Source organism: Protobothrops mucrosquamatus, unplaced genomic scaffold, assembly GCF_001527695.2.
Source record: "Protobothrops mucrosquamatus isolate PMUCROS unplaced genomic scaffold, P.Mucros_1.0 scaffold1072, whole genome shotgun sequence".
NCBI classification, from domain to species: domain Eukaryota; kingdom Metazoa; phylum Chordata; class Lepidosauria; order Squamata; family Viperidae; genus Protobothrops; species Protobothrops mucrosquamatus.
In genome coordinates this window covers 41,478-55,943 of record NW_015387300.1, presented here as the reverse complement: position 1 = coordinate 55,943, position 14,466 = coordinate 41,478, and the positions used below count along the sequence as shown (strand labels likewise).

The 14,466-nt window shown below is 37.5% G+C and overlaps 1 protein-coding gene across 1 annotated transcript; it reads left to right on the top strand.

Annotated features, from left to right (window-relative positions):
- The first annotated feature begins 279 nt into the window (after nucleotides 1-279).
- Nucleotides 280-1,834, top strand: GPR65 (G protein-coupled receptor 65). Its single transcript, XM_015820131.1, has one exon. It carries the CDS (start codon nucleotides 391-393, stop codon nucleotides 1,360-1,362), a length of 972 nt encoding a protein of 323 aa, XP_015675617.1. The 5' UTR covers nucleotides 280-390; the 3' UTR covers nucleotides 1,363-1,834.
- The last annotated feature ends 12,632 nt before the right edge of the window (nucleotides 1,835-14,466 follow it).

The window sequence follows — 14,466 nt, the reverse complement described above, 5'->3', positions numbered from 1 at the left end:
ACTATTTTTTTCTTCTCAGTGTTTTTTTTTGCCTTTTATGTAGCCAATCCTTCATTTAGTTCTATAGCCAATCTAGTTTTTCTTCTCTTAATACATTTTTTAAAAAGGAAAGAAATGGATTTGAAGTCATCTGCCAGGTTGGGAAGGAGGGGAGGATATATTATTTCATTACTTTAAAAAATGCTTTGCAATTCTGTGAAATTTTCTCAAAGTAGCTCAATAGCCTATTGAAACTTTCCTTTTTATTTTGCAGCCTAAATGATGGAATTTTTAACTGAACAGTTATAATCCAAAGAACAGGAATCTCATTGTCTCTCTACCCATGAAAGCCATGAAAAATACATAAACTTCTGTGCTTTTCCTTCCCAGTTGAGCCAGCCAGTATTAATAATGAATCTTACCTCTAATTCTAATTGCAGTGTTTATGACAAACTAGATAAAAGTTTGTTTCCATGTCTCTACAGTATTCTGATGATTATCAGCATTCCTGCTAATCTACTATCACTTTACATTTCCTGCTGTCAAATCCAGAAAAAAAGTGAGCTGGGCATCTATCTCTTCTGTTTATCGTTAGCTGACCTATTATATACTATGACACTACCATTATGGATTTATTATGCTCAGAATGGGGATGACTGGAAATTCTCCCTACAGCTTTGCAAATTATCTGCTTTTCTCCGATATGTAAATTATTACACCAGCTCAGGATTTCTTACCTGCATCTCCATGGATAGGTACTTAGCCATAGTTCATCCTTTGAGGTTCCATTCTTTGCGAACAAGAAGATTTGCCCTGCTGATGTCCTTTTTAGTTTGGGTTTTTGAAATAATGTCAAACGTTCAGATTTTATATAGCACTACATTCTACTACAAAGTTGTAGATGAAAGCAATCATACTTTATGCTATGACACATATCCTCTAAAACAATGGCAAGCTTACTTCAACTATTACCGCATCTGTGTGGGGTATGCATTCCCATTAGCTGTCATGATCTTCTGCTACGTCAAAATATATCAGGCTGTGAAGCACAATCAAGCAACTCAAGACTGTGACAAGAAGAAAATCAATCATTTGTTACTAAGCATCATCATAACCTTTTTTCTTTGCTTTACTCCATATCACATTGTCCTGCTTCTGCGCAGTATCTTGGAGCCGCTTGACTGCTATTATACTGTGCATCTGTTTGTACCTTATAGAATTACAACAGCCTTGACAAGCTTAAATTGTATAGCCGACCCAATTCTTTACTGTTTTGTGAATGAAACTGGAAGAGCAGATATCTGGAACATATTCAAATGTGGTTTTTTTGTCAGCCAGACAGAAGCACAGCAATCCAGTGTTTCACAAAACAGAACAATATAGGTTTCAGAATCTGCAGCATTCATATAATCTAAGAGTAGGTAGCTTGCATCTTCCAAGTATTGCTGAACTACACTGGGAGATATAATTCATCAACATATGGAGTGTTGAGGGGTTTCTGTCTTCAATATATCTTTAATGCTGCATTCTGGCAAAATAAAATGCAAGGAAAGTTTTATTTGTTCTGACATCAACCAAGAGCCAGATCCATCTTCAAATCACAAACAGGAGCTACTTATGAGGATTTGCAGCACACCTTTAAATTATTAAATTCTCCTGCATTTTTTTCTGTTTCTCTCTCAGGAAGACGGAATCTGAATCAGAAGAAAGCCCCGTTCTATCACTCTTTGCTCATTAAAAACCGTTGCATAAATTGTAAACTGAAACTATGTTTGGGATGGACTTATGGTTTGTGTTTTCTATGCTATGAAACTGAAGTATTTGGCTCTTAGAAATGTTTATATCTTGTGCTATATCATTGTATAAAAAATATGGAATTAAATTGAAAGATATTACTATTCAATAGTATTCAACTATTTTGAGGCATAATCGGCTTTACCAATCAGGGGACCTCCAGACATTCTGGACTTCGGTTTTGTGTATGCTTTGAAATTAAACTCTCTTCATTTCAATATTTGAATATTCTTTAAAAGAATGCTTTGTCAGGTATGTAAATTTCAATATGCAAAATGGCAATAAGCCATACATCCCTCTCTTAAGACATGCTAGTAATTTCACTGAAGGATCAGTTCCTAAATTCTAGCTTTTTGAAAAGCCTTTATACATACATTGCAGACAACAATGCTGTACCTAAGGAGACTAACTCTATAATGCTATCATGAGAGTTATTTGGAGAAGAGATACACTAATCATTGTATTTTCAGATCTACATGCTAAGATCAACAGACAGCTGGGGGGGGCAGCTCATAAAAATTGGGAGGGGATAATTGGATTGCAAAAAACTTCCTTTCTCAATGCATTCTCTAACTTAATTTAGATCGTCAAGAGACTATAATTGACATGTTAAAAAGGCATCAAGCCTGCAATGCAGTACTGGGGTTAAGAGCTGTTATCACTGGTTATGTGTTTAGCCCATTGCTGATTTCTTGAACAAGCCTCTTCCTTATCCCTGTTACAGCCTATTCACCAGGATTCACTAAGCATTTCAGTGGGCACACTAGCCTCCATTGCCTTATCTTGTAGGAGTCAACTTGGCAAATAAAGGACATTGGCAATAACAAGGAGAAGTTAGTAATCTACTTGTGATTGTAAAAGAATTCCTAAGATAAATTCTCCTGGGATGGCATTTGGCGGTTTACTCCCAGAAGGACCCATGGCAGGATGAATTGGAGCCACAAGATTTGGTTACTAAATGTTTCTACTTTTCTCAAAATAAAACTGGGAGCTTCCAATTCTTTGACCCTTTAAAAAAGCCCAACATATTTACAAGAGGCTTTCTGCAACACTTTTCAGACTAAATATATGACCACATGCCACATAGTCATTCTAGTAAGCATCAAAGAAAGCTGAGCATCTCTTTGCAAAAAGTTGCATCCTGCACTTTTTAATAATTAATTTTCATATATTTCAATTGAAATGAAATTGGAAGAAATCCCTCAACTGTCCATTTCCATTTGCTCCTAAGCAATCTGTCAATATCTGAGGGAAAAAATATTGAATCTGAAAATTGCCAAATTGGGCAGTAGAAAAACCTCTCTGTCTCTGTCTCCTTCTCTCTCATCTATGTATTGTCTGTCTGTCTGTCTGTCTGTATATCTTACTTTTCTGCATGGAGAGGAAACTGTTAAGTTAAGGTGTTATCAAATTGTAGAGATATACAATAAATGGTATTGGTGTACACTATATTAAATGGTATTGCCTTTCCTTTTTCTTTTTAATCTTTAATTTATTTGGCTTGGGTTTTTGGCTTTGTATAATACTGCTTATCCCCAAAGGAGGATTTAGAGAAGTTCTACGAAGATATAAGCAGTGTACTGAAAACCCTAAAAAGTAGTGATATCGCAATACTCATGGGGGACTTCAATGCAAATTGGGAGAAGGAAGTGATGCTCCTGTAGTTGGAAACTTTGGTTTAGGAACCAGAAATGGTAGAAGTGACAGATTTGTAGACTTCTGCAAGGAACATAGGCAATGTGTGATGAATACTTTTTTCAAGTTGCCAAAAAGACGCCTCTACACTTGGAGATCACCAGAAGATACATGAAATAATATACTAAGGAACCAAATTGACTATTTTACAATAAACAAAAGATTTAGAAACTCAGTAAAATCAGTAAAGACATACCCAGGTACAGATGTACCATCCGATCATAATCTACTACTTGCCGAAGTCCAGCTGAAACTAAAAAGGATGAAAACCCCGAATCCTGCTAAACCAAGAATTGACAGAGACTTCATCATTAAACATGGAGGTAAGATAAAAGAAGAACTAGAAAATCATTTAAGAGAAACCAACAACCTGAATGATGAAGATGTAGAAGTGAACTGGAATAAATTTAAAAATGCAATAGTAGAGGTAACAAATTCAAAACAGAGAGAGGAGTACCACAAGAAACAACAGTGGGTGATGGAGGAAATTCTTCATCTCATGGATGAAAGAAGATCTTATACAAATAAAAACAAAGAAAAATACAATGAATTGCAGAAAACAATTAGAAGAAAAATTCGACTGGCAAAAGAAAAGTGGTTTGCAAAGAGATGCAAGGAAATAGAAGAGGCAGAACGCATGCATGATAATTTCAGTTTACACAAAAAAATGAAAGAAGCAGCAAGCCTCTACAAAAAGAAAACCAATTTAGTTGACAAAGAGGGGGAAATTATCTTAGATGAGGACGAAAAACTAAAAAGATGGAAGGAATATATTGAAGAACTTTTTGAAGACACTAGGGATGATATAGATATGGGAAGTATAACAACTGGACCAAACATACTATGGAGGAGGTTGAGCATGCAATAAAAATAGCAAAAACAAGAAAAGCCACAGGACTTGATGATATCCCAGTAGAAATTTTAAAATTGCTGGAAGACAATGGGAAGAATTTTTTACTGCAGCTCTTCAATCAAATATATGAAACAGGAAAGATACCAAATGATTGGCTAAAATCAACCTTTGTGACAATCCCCCAAAAAATAAATGCAAAGAAGTGTATCAAATACAGAACAATAAGCTTAATGAGTCATGCCCTGAAAATATTCTTGAGAATAATTCACACAAGAATATACAACAAAATCGAGGAGTGTCTAGGTAACACACAATTTGGTTTCAGAAACAATCTTGGTACATGAGATGCGCTGTTCAGCATTCAGGTTCTTGTACAGCGTTGTAGAGATGTCAATCACACTGTTTACATATGCTTCATTGATTCTGAAAAAGCTTTTGATAAAATAAGACACAGCAAACTATTAGAAATCCTGAAACAAGGGGGACTAGATGACAAAGACATCCAAATCATAAAGAATCTGTATTGGCATCAGGTAGCAAATGTGAGACTAGGCCAAAAATATTCAGCTGATGCAGAAATACGAAGGGAGGTCAGACAGGAATGTATTCTGTCTCCACTGTTGTTCAATATCTACTCTGAATCAATCTTCAACAAAGCACTGGAGAACATCGATGCTGGCATCAAAGTAAACGGTGTTTGGATCAACAATTTAAGATATGCTGATGATACAGTTCTGCTTGCCACTAAGCATGAAGACGTTCAGCTCATCAACAGAGTCACAGAAATATCTGAAAAATATGACTTGAAGCTTAACACCTCAAAAACCAAGATCATGGTCATCAGCAAACAACCCGTTAATTTACCACCAATAAATTCAGAAGGAATACCATTAGAAAAAGTTGAAAAGATCACGCACCTTGGTTCTAATTTACATGACCACTGAAGTAAAGACAAGGATAGAGAAAGCTCAAACAGCATTCTTCAAAATGAAAACGGTCTTCTGCAGTCATGACATAAGCCTAAGATTGAAAATCAGGCTTGTCAGATGTTATATTTTTTCTATCCTGCTGTATGGAGTAGAGAGTTGGTCTCTGACAGAAGGCCACCTGAAGAGACTAGAAGCATTTGAAATGTGGATTTACAGGCAGCTGTTAAGTATAAGCTGGGTTAACAAGATCAGAAATGAGGTGATAAGCTGCCTGGGAAAGCCAAGGGAAATCATCAAAACAATTAAAAAACGAAAATTAGAATATTTTGGACATGTGATGCGACACCCAGAAAAGTACGGCATACTCCATTTAATCCTCCAGGGAAAGATTGAAGGCAAACGAGGTCCAGGCAGAAGAAGAACATCATGGCTTCAAAATCTAAGGGACTGGTTTGGACAAAACTCAGCAGCACTTTTTCGTGCAGCTGCTGATAAAAACATGATCGCCAACATGATCGCCAACTTCCGATAATGGAGATGGCACAAGAAGAAGAAGAAGAATCCCCAAAGGGGATAGCATGATGTATACAATATATACATGTTTTGATGTTATTTCCTTTTGCCAATTACATTTAGCTTTAAGTCAGAGCTGCAGTGTATGTTGATATAAGACATAATATAAGAACAGTATTATCCACGTTTTTATGGAGTAGTTTTGGTTAGTGTAGCCTTCAGTCACTCTCTATAAGAAATTCATTAAGCACCTTATATTTTCAATGTACGTATCCTCACTGATCTAGCAGTAAACCAGCAACCACATATAATAATAGAAATCTTTAAGAGCTTCAAAGTGTGTTTTTGAGGCTGTTGATTTGAGATCTTGACCAAGTGAGCTGCTGTGACAGACAGCTGTATGTCAAGAGAGCTCTAATTCAAATCTGTCAACAATAAATAAAAAATCCCATTTTTATTATGGGGTCAATGTGTAATAATTGAGTTACAATAACTTCAGTAATAGAACATATTACCTGGATAATGGAGATATGTTATGCACATTTTTAATTGCATAACATATCTCCATTATCATTCAGGAATAAGCTCCATAGAACATGATGGAATATAATTCTTATAGAAATTAACTGCAAATGTGCATTAAATATTATTCTGGAAATATCATGGGATCAATTTTTAAAACCTAAACTGAATGGCATATTTTATTTATCCAGTTTTATTTATTTATTTATCCAGTGCAGTTTTAGCACATTGTGAACAATAAATATGGACAAATCAGAGGTCTTTATTTAAGGACTGAGTTATGAAAAGTAAATTTGCATGAGATGACTTGACATGAAGGACCTATGATCGCAGTAGCCAAGGAGCATTTGGATCATAACTGCAGCATAGATAATATCCCTTTCCCTTGTTATGGTTTCTCCAGTTTAAATCCCCAAGCTGTGGTCAGTAAACACCTGCAGAAATGATTAAGTCACTAAAATAACATGTGTTTCACATGCAATAGATTTAGCATTTACAACTGGAAAGTTGCTGTCAGATAGGATATCTGTATAGGATGCCAATGCAGATGGATTAGTGATCTAATTCATTATAAACAAGCTTCCAATGATTAAGGATTCTCCTAGTCCTATTATCCAATGCAGAAGCTGGTTTAAAATATACAACTGTAAAGAACAACATACTTCCAATCCCAATTCTACTTTAGTAATGAAGTGGTTGGTTGGTTGGTTTATTTATAAACTATTTTAGTCAAGGAGACTAAAAGAAACAATTATAGAATGAAAAAATACAATATAATTATGTTCAACAATTATAATTACCGTAATACATTCCAAGCCCCAGGAACTCTACAGCACTCAAATCCCCAAGTCCTTCTAGAGCAGCCATTTTTTTTAACCTTCTAGAAAAAATGCAAGTTACCTTTGCCAAAGAGGACAAGTTGTCCCAAAGAAGGGGAGCCCCACAGAAATTGCTTGTTTTAGGGTCCCGCCTATCACATTGCACCTTTTGTTAGGCGGAGTCCTTCAGCAAGCTTTCTCTGTGCCCTTGGATTGGAATTTATGGGATAGGTGGTCTCAAAGACACCCTGGCTCTGAGTCATCTAGATAATAACCAGCACTTTTAGTAGCTTTGCAACCGTGGCAAATATCTGTAGCTTGGATGTAGGATGAGGTTGAAAGTTTGTTCTCCGAGCTTGAGGGTTTGTTTCTCTCCCCCCCCCCAGCAGTTTACCTTCCAATGACCCTGACCTGATATAATCTCCCCATCACAAGGCCCATTATCAGCCACTGATTGATGACTCACTCTCTGACCCAGTGATAATTCACACCCTCCAATGACCCTGACCTGAAGTACCTCCCAGTCTCTAGCCTCTCTCTGATGACTCACACCTGGCCCATCACAAGACCCTCACTTGACACTCCCACACCTGAAGCCCTTATATAAGTAGAACACTCACACAGACATCCACTAAAAACTGCAGGATGTTACCTAGCCTGATAATGAAACATTCAGAAACCAACCCTCAAGTCCGGAGAACGAACCTTCACCCTCACTTTTAGCAGCACTTTGAAATGTATCAGTAGCAAGTGCAGCTCATCCATTCAATGAACTGTCCAGTAAGAATACAGGGCTACTATACAGACAAGAAGCTAGGAAGAGGATAGAAGCAATTTGAGGAATGCCTCCATGCTGGCAACAGAAGATTCATAGATGGTTGGCTCTCAGTTATTTCTCCCACAGCGTTATCATTCCATACAATTAGTACACTGGCACTACTGAAACCTTTTTCATCTTTCCCTCCTCCCTTCACCTGTCACCTGTAGCAAGATTCTCCAGCTTGTTTCTACTCTCACCCAACAGTAACTGCTTGCAGAAAAACTGACTAATCACTGTTCTTAAAGTATGGCAAAGTTAGCATGGCCAAATATGAGTAGGAGAGAGAGAGGGTGTCTGAGAAGAGTACCTGAAGGAGGCCAATTTTCATGTTGTCCAAATGACAAGTTGCCCAAGTATCTGGGTTCGCCAAATGACAAGTTGCTTAAGTGGTGGTGTAGAAATGTTCTGCACCAGTAATTTATCATTTGAGCTATCAGTTCTACTGGTTTCCTGTAAGCCAAAGTGACAGGGAGAACAGTAAATCTGTCTACCAATCTTCACTGATCAACCTCTGCCCCAAGATATCTCATCCAAAAGGTCATTGCGGTGGATGAATCTCCCAGTTATCATCCAATCTGTTACTCTGTCAACTGGGATATTCTTGGGCAAAGGTTAATCAGTCATCTAGCAGACTGCTAGATAGATTTACCATTCTTGTTGTCATATGGACTAGGAGAAGTAACTAGCAAAATTCTTGTCAACTTTATCCCAGTTTCCAGGTATCTCAAATTCAAATACTGGGAGAAATGCTGGCAGCAAGTAGCTCTAACAATAAAAGGTACTGTATCTCTTGGAGTAAAGAAAAATGTATCAGAGTAGGCAGAATGGCACTGCCTTACTGCATTGACACAAAGGGACAATCATGTGAAAATTACTGTCATATTATCCACAGATTGAAATTCTTGAATTATCTTATGGCACATATAGGAACCAGCCTGCCAGAGTTCCAAAACACAAGTGTTTTCAAGCATATAAAAGTAAAAGTCAGGTTCTACATTTAGAAAACCAAATGCACAGGTATAGTATAGGAGGTGCCTTGCTCAATAGTAGTAACTGTGAGATGGATCTCAGAGTCCTAGTGGACAATCACTTAAATATGAGCCAGCAGTGTGCTGCAGCTGCCAAAAAAGCCAACACACTGCTAGGCTTAACATTAATAGAGGGATAGAATCAAGATCACGTGAAGTGTTAATACCACTTTACAATGCCTTGGTAAGGCCACACTTGGAATACTGCAACCAGTTTTGGTCACCACGATGTAAAAAAGATGTTGAGACTCTAGAAAGAATACAGAAAAGAGCAACAAAGATGATTAGGGGACTGGAGGCTAAAGCATATAAGGAACAGCTGCTGGAATTGGATATGTCTAGTTTAATGAAGAGAAGGATGAGGGGGGACATGATAGCAGTGTTCCAATATCTCAGGGGCTGCCACAAAGAAGAGGGAGTCAAGCTATTCTCCAAAGCACCTGAAGGCAGGACAAGAAGCAATGGATGGAAAGTAATCAAAGAGAGAAGCAATCTAGAACTAAGGAGAAATTTCCTGACAATTAGAATAATTAATCAGTGGAACAACCTGCCTCTAGAAGTTGTGAATACTCCAACACTGGAAGTCTTTAAGAAGAGATTGGACAGCCATTTGTCTGAAATGGTATAGGGTTTCCTGCCTGAGCAGGGGGTTGGACTAGATGACCTCCAAGATCCCTTCCATCATCATCATCATCATCATCATCATCATCATCATCATCATCATCATATAAAGAACATTAAGGGTTTGATAGATCAGGACTCACCTAATATTTTGTAGCTAGACATCTACAAGCCCTATGCTAATGAAACAGTGAATCATGGCTAGATTTGCATAGGAAGGATTTCTCCTTGAAAAAAAAACAGACACACAAAGAGTCCAAGATGAAAAGACTGTGGAGGGCAGCCAATAATAAATGGAAGGGAGGCCATGCTTGCAACAGAGCACATTGTCCAATCGGAATGGAGTATTAGGGTTGTTTTCCAGAAGTGAGAATACCACTTTTGAAATAGAGCAACAAAAGATGGGCGGAGCTGCCTTCACAGCAGGTCAGAGCAGGTTGATTACCATATTGTGTCTTTGACAAATGGTTTAATGAGGAGTCCTTGGTGCTCCCTGAATTTGGTGGTTTGTTTGCAAAATTTTCATTACCTGACTGGGTAATATCATCAGTGCTAGTAAGTGTGGGGTTTGCTCCCTGTTTATACAGAGTAGCTTGTCCTGCCTATATAATTTAATGAATAATTAATTTAATTTAAATTAATGTAATTTAATGAACTTAGTATAATTTAATTAGTTTAACGATTTAATGAGGCTTCTCTCCACCAAGATTAAGAGGATGTTTGAATAACCCTAAATCACTTAGAAAGGATAAAATAATCCAATTTTCAATGTAGCAGCTAAGTATTTGGGAAATATTGATTGATTCTAAGAAATTTCTGCTTCAGATTGGAGTAACATTTCTGGATTTTCCTCTTATGTTTCATTGGAAGACTTGTTTGCATATCTCATAATTAAAATAAAATTAAAACATTATATAAAATACATTGATATCAACACAGATGGTTTGAAAAATGGAATAGACAAATTCGGAAAACATAAAGCAATTCAAACCATTAGCGATTTACCTAGGATTAGAATAGAAATGTTTGAATTACCTCATCAGGCAACTAATGGATATTCTGAGCTTGCTTATTTATTTATTTATTTATTTATTTATTCATTCATTCATTCATTCATTCATTCATTCATTCATTTATTTATTTAAAATTTGCATGTCACCCAAGATAGTAAGATTCCAACCAATTTAAAGCCAAGAAATACCTCACACAAATCCTTCATTTCCCCTTATCCCAATAAAACCTATAAAATCCCATTAATTTAAAATGAGCAGAAATTTGCTCAATTAAAACTCCTATAGATAAAGTCCTGCTCAGGTTTGATAAACGTTTCCCTCTAAAAGAATGATCATCATTTGTGACTTTCCCTGCCAGCTTTCTACCAACAAAGTCAATGGGGAAGCCAGCAGGAGGTTAAAAGTCATCCAGTAAGTTGCTCCTGCTGCTTTTTTCTCCCAAAGAGTTTCTGGGCAGCAGGGTAAATGTGGGCCTTGGGTGGGTGACTGCCTGCCCATACTCATGCTGGGACCAAAGCACCCCACCTGTCCTCACTTGACAGCTGGCAGAAAGTCGGACGTATCAGTCATATGAGATCCTCACTTAATAACCCACAATCTGCTTCACACAATGATCCAGTTGCCAGTCTTAATTGTGGTTGCTAAATTAGAACTATCTGTATTTTTACACTGAGTTTTGGTCACCACGATGTAAAAAAGATGTTGAGACTCTAGAAAGAATACAGAAAAGAGCAACAAAGATGATTAGGGGACTGGAGGCTAAAGCATATAAGGAACGGCTACTGGAATTGGGTATGTCTAGTTTAATGAAGAGAAGGACGAGGGGGGACATGATAGCAGTGTTCCAATATCTCAGGGGCTGCCACAAAGAAGAGGAAGTCAAGCTATTTTCCAAAGTGTCTGAAGGCAGGACAAGAAGCAACGGATGGAAACTAACCAAGGAGAGAAGCAACTTAGAACTAAGGAGAAACTTCTTGACAGTTAGAACAATTAACCAGTGGAACAACCTGCCTCCAGAAGCGGTGAATGCTCCAACACTGGAAGTTTTTAAGAAGAGACTGGAAGTCATTTGTCCGAAATGGTATAGGGTTTCCTGCCTGAGCAGGCGGTTGGACTAGATGACCTCCAAGATCCCTTCCAACTTTACTACTACTACTACTACTAGTAGTAGTAGTACTACTACTACTACTACTACTACTACTATTATTATTATTATTATTATTATTATTATTATTATTATTATTATTATTATTATACTTTGAACTAGTTTGAACCAACTAGTTTGTGGTCAGGCAGTCAAGTATGTTATAGTTCACAAATGAAGGCAAATATACATATCCCAGGATAATCTTTCAGGATACAATCTGGGTAGGTCACCAGGACCTGAGGCTTAGTCTTCCAAGCCAAACATATTGTAAATACTATGCATAGAATAGCCCAAAGGAAAACTCAAGCCTCGGAGTTCTGCTTTAGTTGGTCTCATCTACCAGAACCATGACACACACACTCTAATGAGAGACATTCCCTGAAGATGGGCTCCAGCATGAGTCCAAAAGCCAAAAGTTCTGACTAAGCCTTTGGTCCTGGTGACCAACCCAGATTGGATCCTGCTATGTTACAATTGCCTGTTTTATTATTTCCTTTATTCAGTCAAGATGGGAAGCCAAAAGCAATGATAAGGCCTAAATATGACAATTCTTCATTTAGTGGACTGACTGATTCCCCCAGATTTCCTTTTTCAAGATCAGATGTGGGGGAGAGGATGATTTGCAGACTTCTGATAAAGTTTTGAAAAAGGGATGGATAAGGCAGAGCCAAATAGAGAATTAACATTTACTTCATGAAAGATGCTGGCAGAAAAACTTTGAAATGTTGCTAAGTATGTCCTCCTCTTAAATAACATTTGTGGGATAGTAGGCTGATTAAAAGATAACGAAATCCATTTTCAGTTTTGAGTCCTTGGAAGCCATTCAACAGCACATAAATCTGTCTGTTGACAGTGAAGAAATTGTCCTAGGGAAATTACAACTGCTCTCCTAGAATGCCGATGTTGAGACTGTTGAGGGAGATACAGAGAACAATTTGTTGTGTCTGAAGTAAATGAATTAGCTTGCAGAGAATTGCATCTTTTGTATTGAAAAAAGCTTTAGTGCACATGGAACCATAATTCTTTGCCTTATCAGGGAGTGAGAATTAATTAATACAAACGTTTGGCTGTTGCACAATTTGATCAGTTTGTTTTACTTTAAAGGTTTGCCCTTTATCAGAGTGCATGTCAGAATATGTAATTTAGTCGAAGTTTCTCCACAAGCCTTAATGGAAGTGGTAGGTCTGGCTTTATATTTTTGTAACACTTCCAAGTACCAGTAGAACAGATTCCTGTCTAAAATTTTGGAGAGATGCTGCCAAGGTTTTTTTGATTTATTATCTGCTTGTATGGGATTGGCGTAAGGCAGTTTTCTTGCAGCAATAAGAAGAAGAGAATACAGTATTATCACTTATTTCCAAAGTGTGTTTGCCTAAGGACTTGGTATACTAGAATATGAAACCCTAACCCTCATACTGTTTTCGCAATAACCACACTAATACTTTGGATTTGTATATGTGTGATAATTTCAAAAAACCAATTGTCTAACTTATCTTAATTCAAAGCTTTAAGATTTCTATTAAAGATATCCGTATGTAGAAGCAATAGTTTTTTAGGATAAATAACCATTCATATATCATCAGCAGGAGCATTATAACGAATGTCAAGATACAAGATTGTGGTGTATAGAGAAGAGAGATGGCTCAACAGCTTAAAGACCCTGGATTTGCCAGTTGGAGAACATCTGCACTCCAGCAGTTTGAGCCCTAGCACCAATTATTATTATTATTATTTAAATTTATATACCGCCCTATCTCCCTTACGGGACTCAGGGCGGTGAACAGGCAATAATAAAAATCACAGTAAATATTACATAAAAGCCTGCTCTAAAATATAAAACCCCTAACAAAACCCAATCAAAACTACGCCAGGCCGCATGGAACAGATGAGTTTTCAGGGCTCGGCGGAAGAGGCGCAGGTCCGCAATTGTACGTAGGTCGGGGGGCAGGTCATTCCAGAGGGCAGGAGCTGCCACAGAGAAGGCTCTCCCCCTGGGGGTCGCCAGCCGGCATTGGCTGGCCGACGGTACCTAAGGAGGCCCTCTCTGTGGGAGCGGACTGGTCGAAGGGAGATATTTGGTAGGAGGCGGTCTTGCAAATTGATGGAGTGAGGTCCCATCACTCACCTCAGCTTCTGCCAACCTAGCAATTGGAAAGGATGCAAATGCAAGTAGATAAATAGGTATCACTCTGGTGGAACTAATGGCAGAAGCAAGAAACCAACTGGCACTGGAGCAGCACAAACGCAAGATTGAAAACCAGCAGAGAAAAAAACCCCAGATGATGCTGACTCTCCTGCAGAATACCATTACCTGCTCTGTGTGCTGAACTAATTTACCCCCTGTGGTGCACCCTGGATAGCACATGAGCATAAACTGAAGGAACTAGCAATCTTAGGAAGCCAAACTACTACTCTATAATAATATTATGGATTCCTGGCTTTCACATACCAATGCCATATGCTAAATAAATAAATGTGGTCTATAGATGCATAGTAGTATAAAATTGTGTTTATCAATTAGATATGTGTATTTCAAAGTAATTATAATTTACAATTCATAAAAGTCAAGTCATTGATTTTTCATTCAAATACCACAAACAACACATAAAATTTGCACATAAAATTTGCACATAAAATTTGCACAGATTAATTAGATGTATACAGTTCAAAATAAATTATTATAATGTACAGTTCACAAAAAAACAAGTCTCTTAACTATTCATTTAAGGTAGTC

What these genes read in the sequence shown, in the direction of transcription:
- GPR65 (XM_015820131.1), top strand. Translation starts at nt 391, where the DNA reads ATGAATCTTACCTCTAATTCTAATTGCAGTGTTTATGACAAACTAGAT.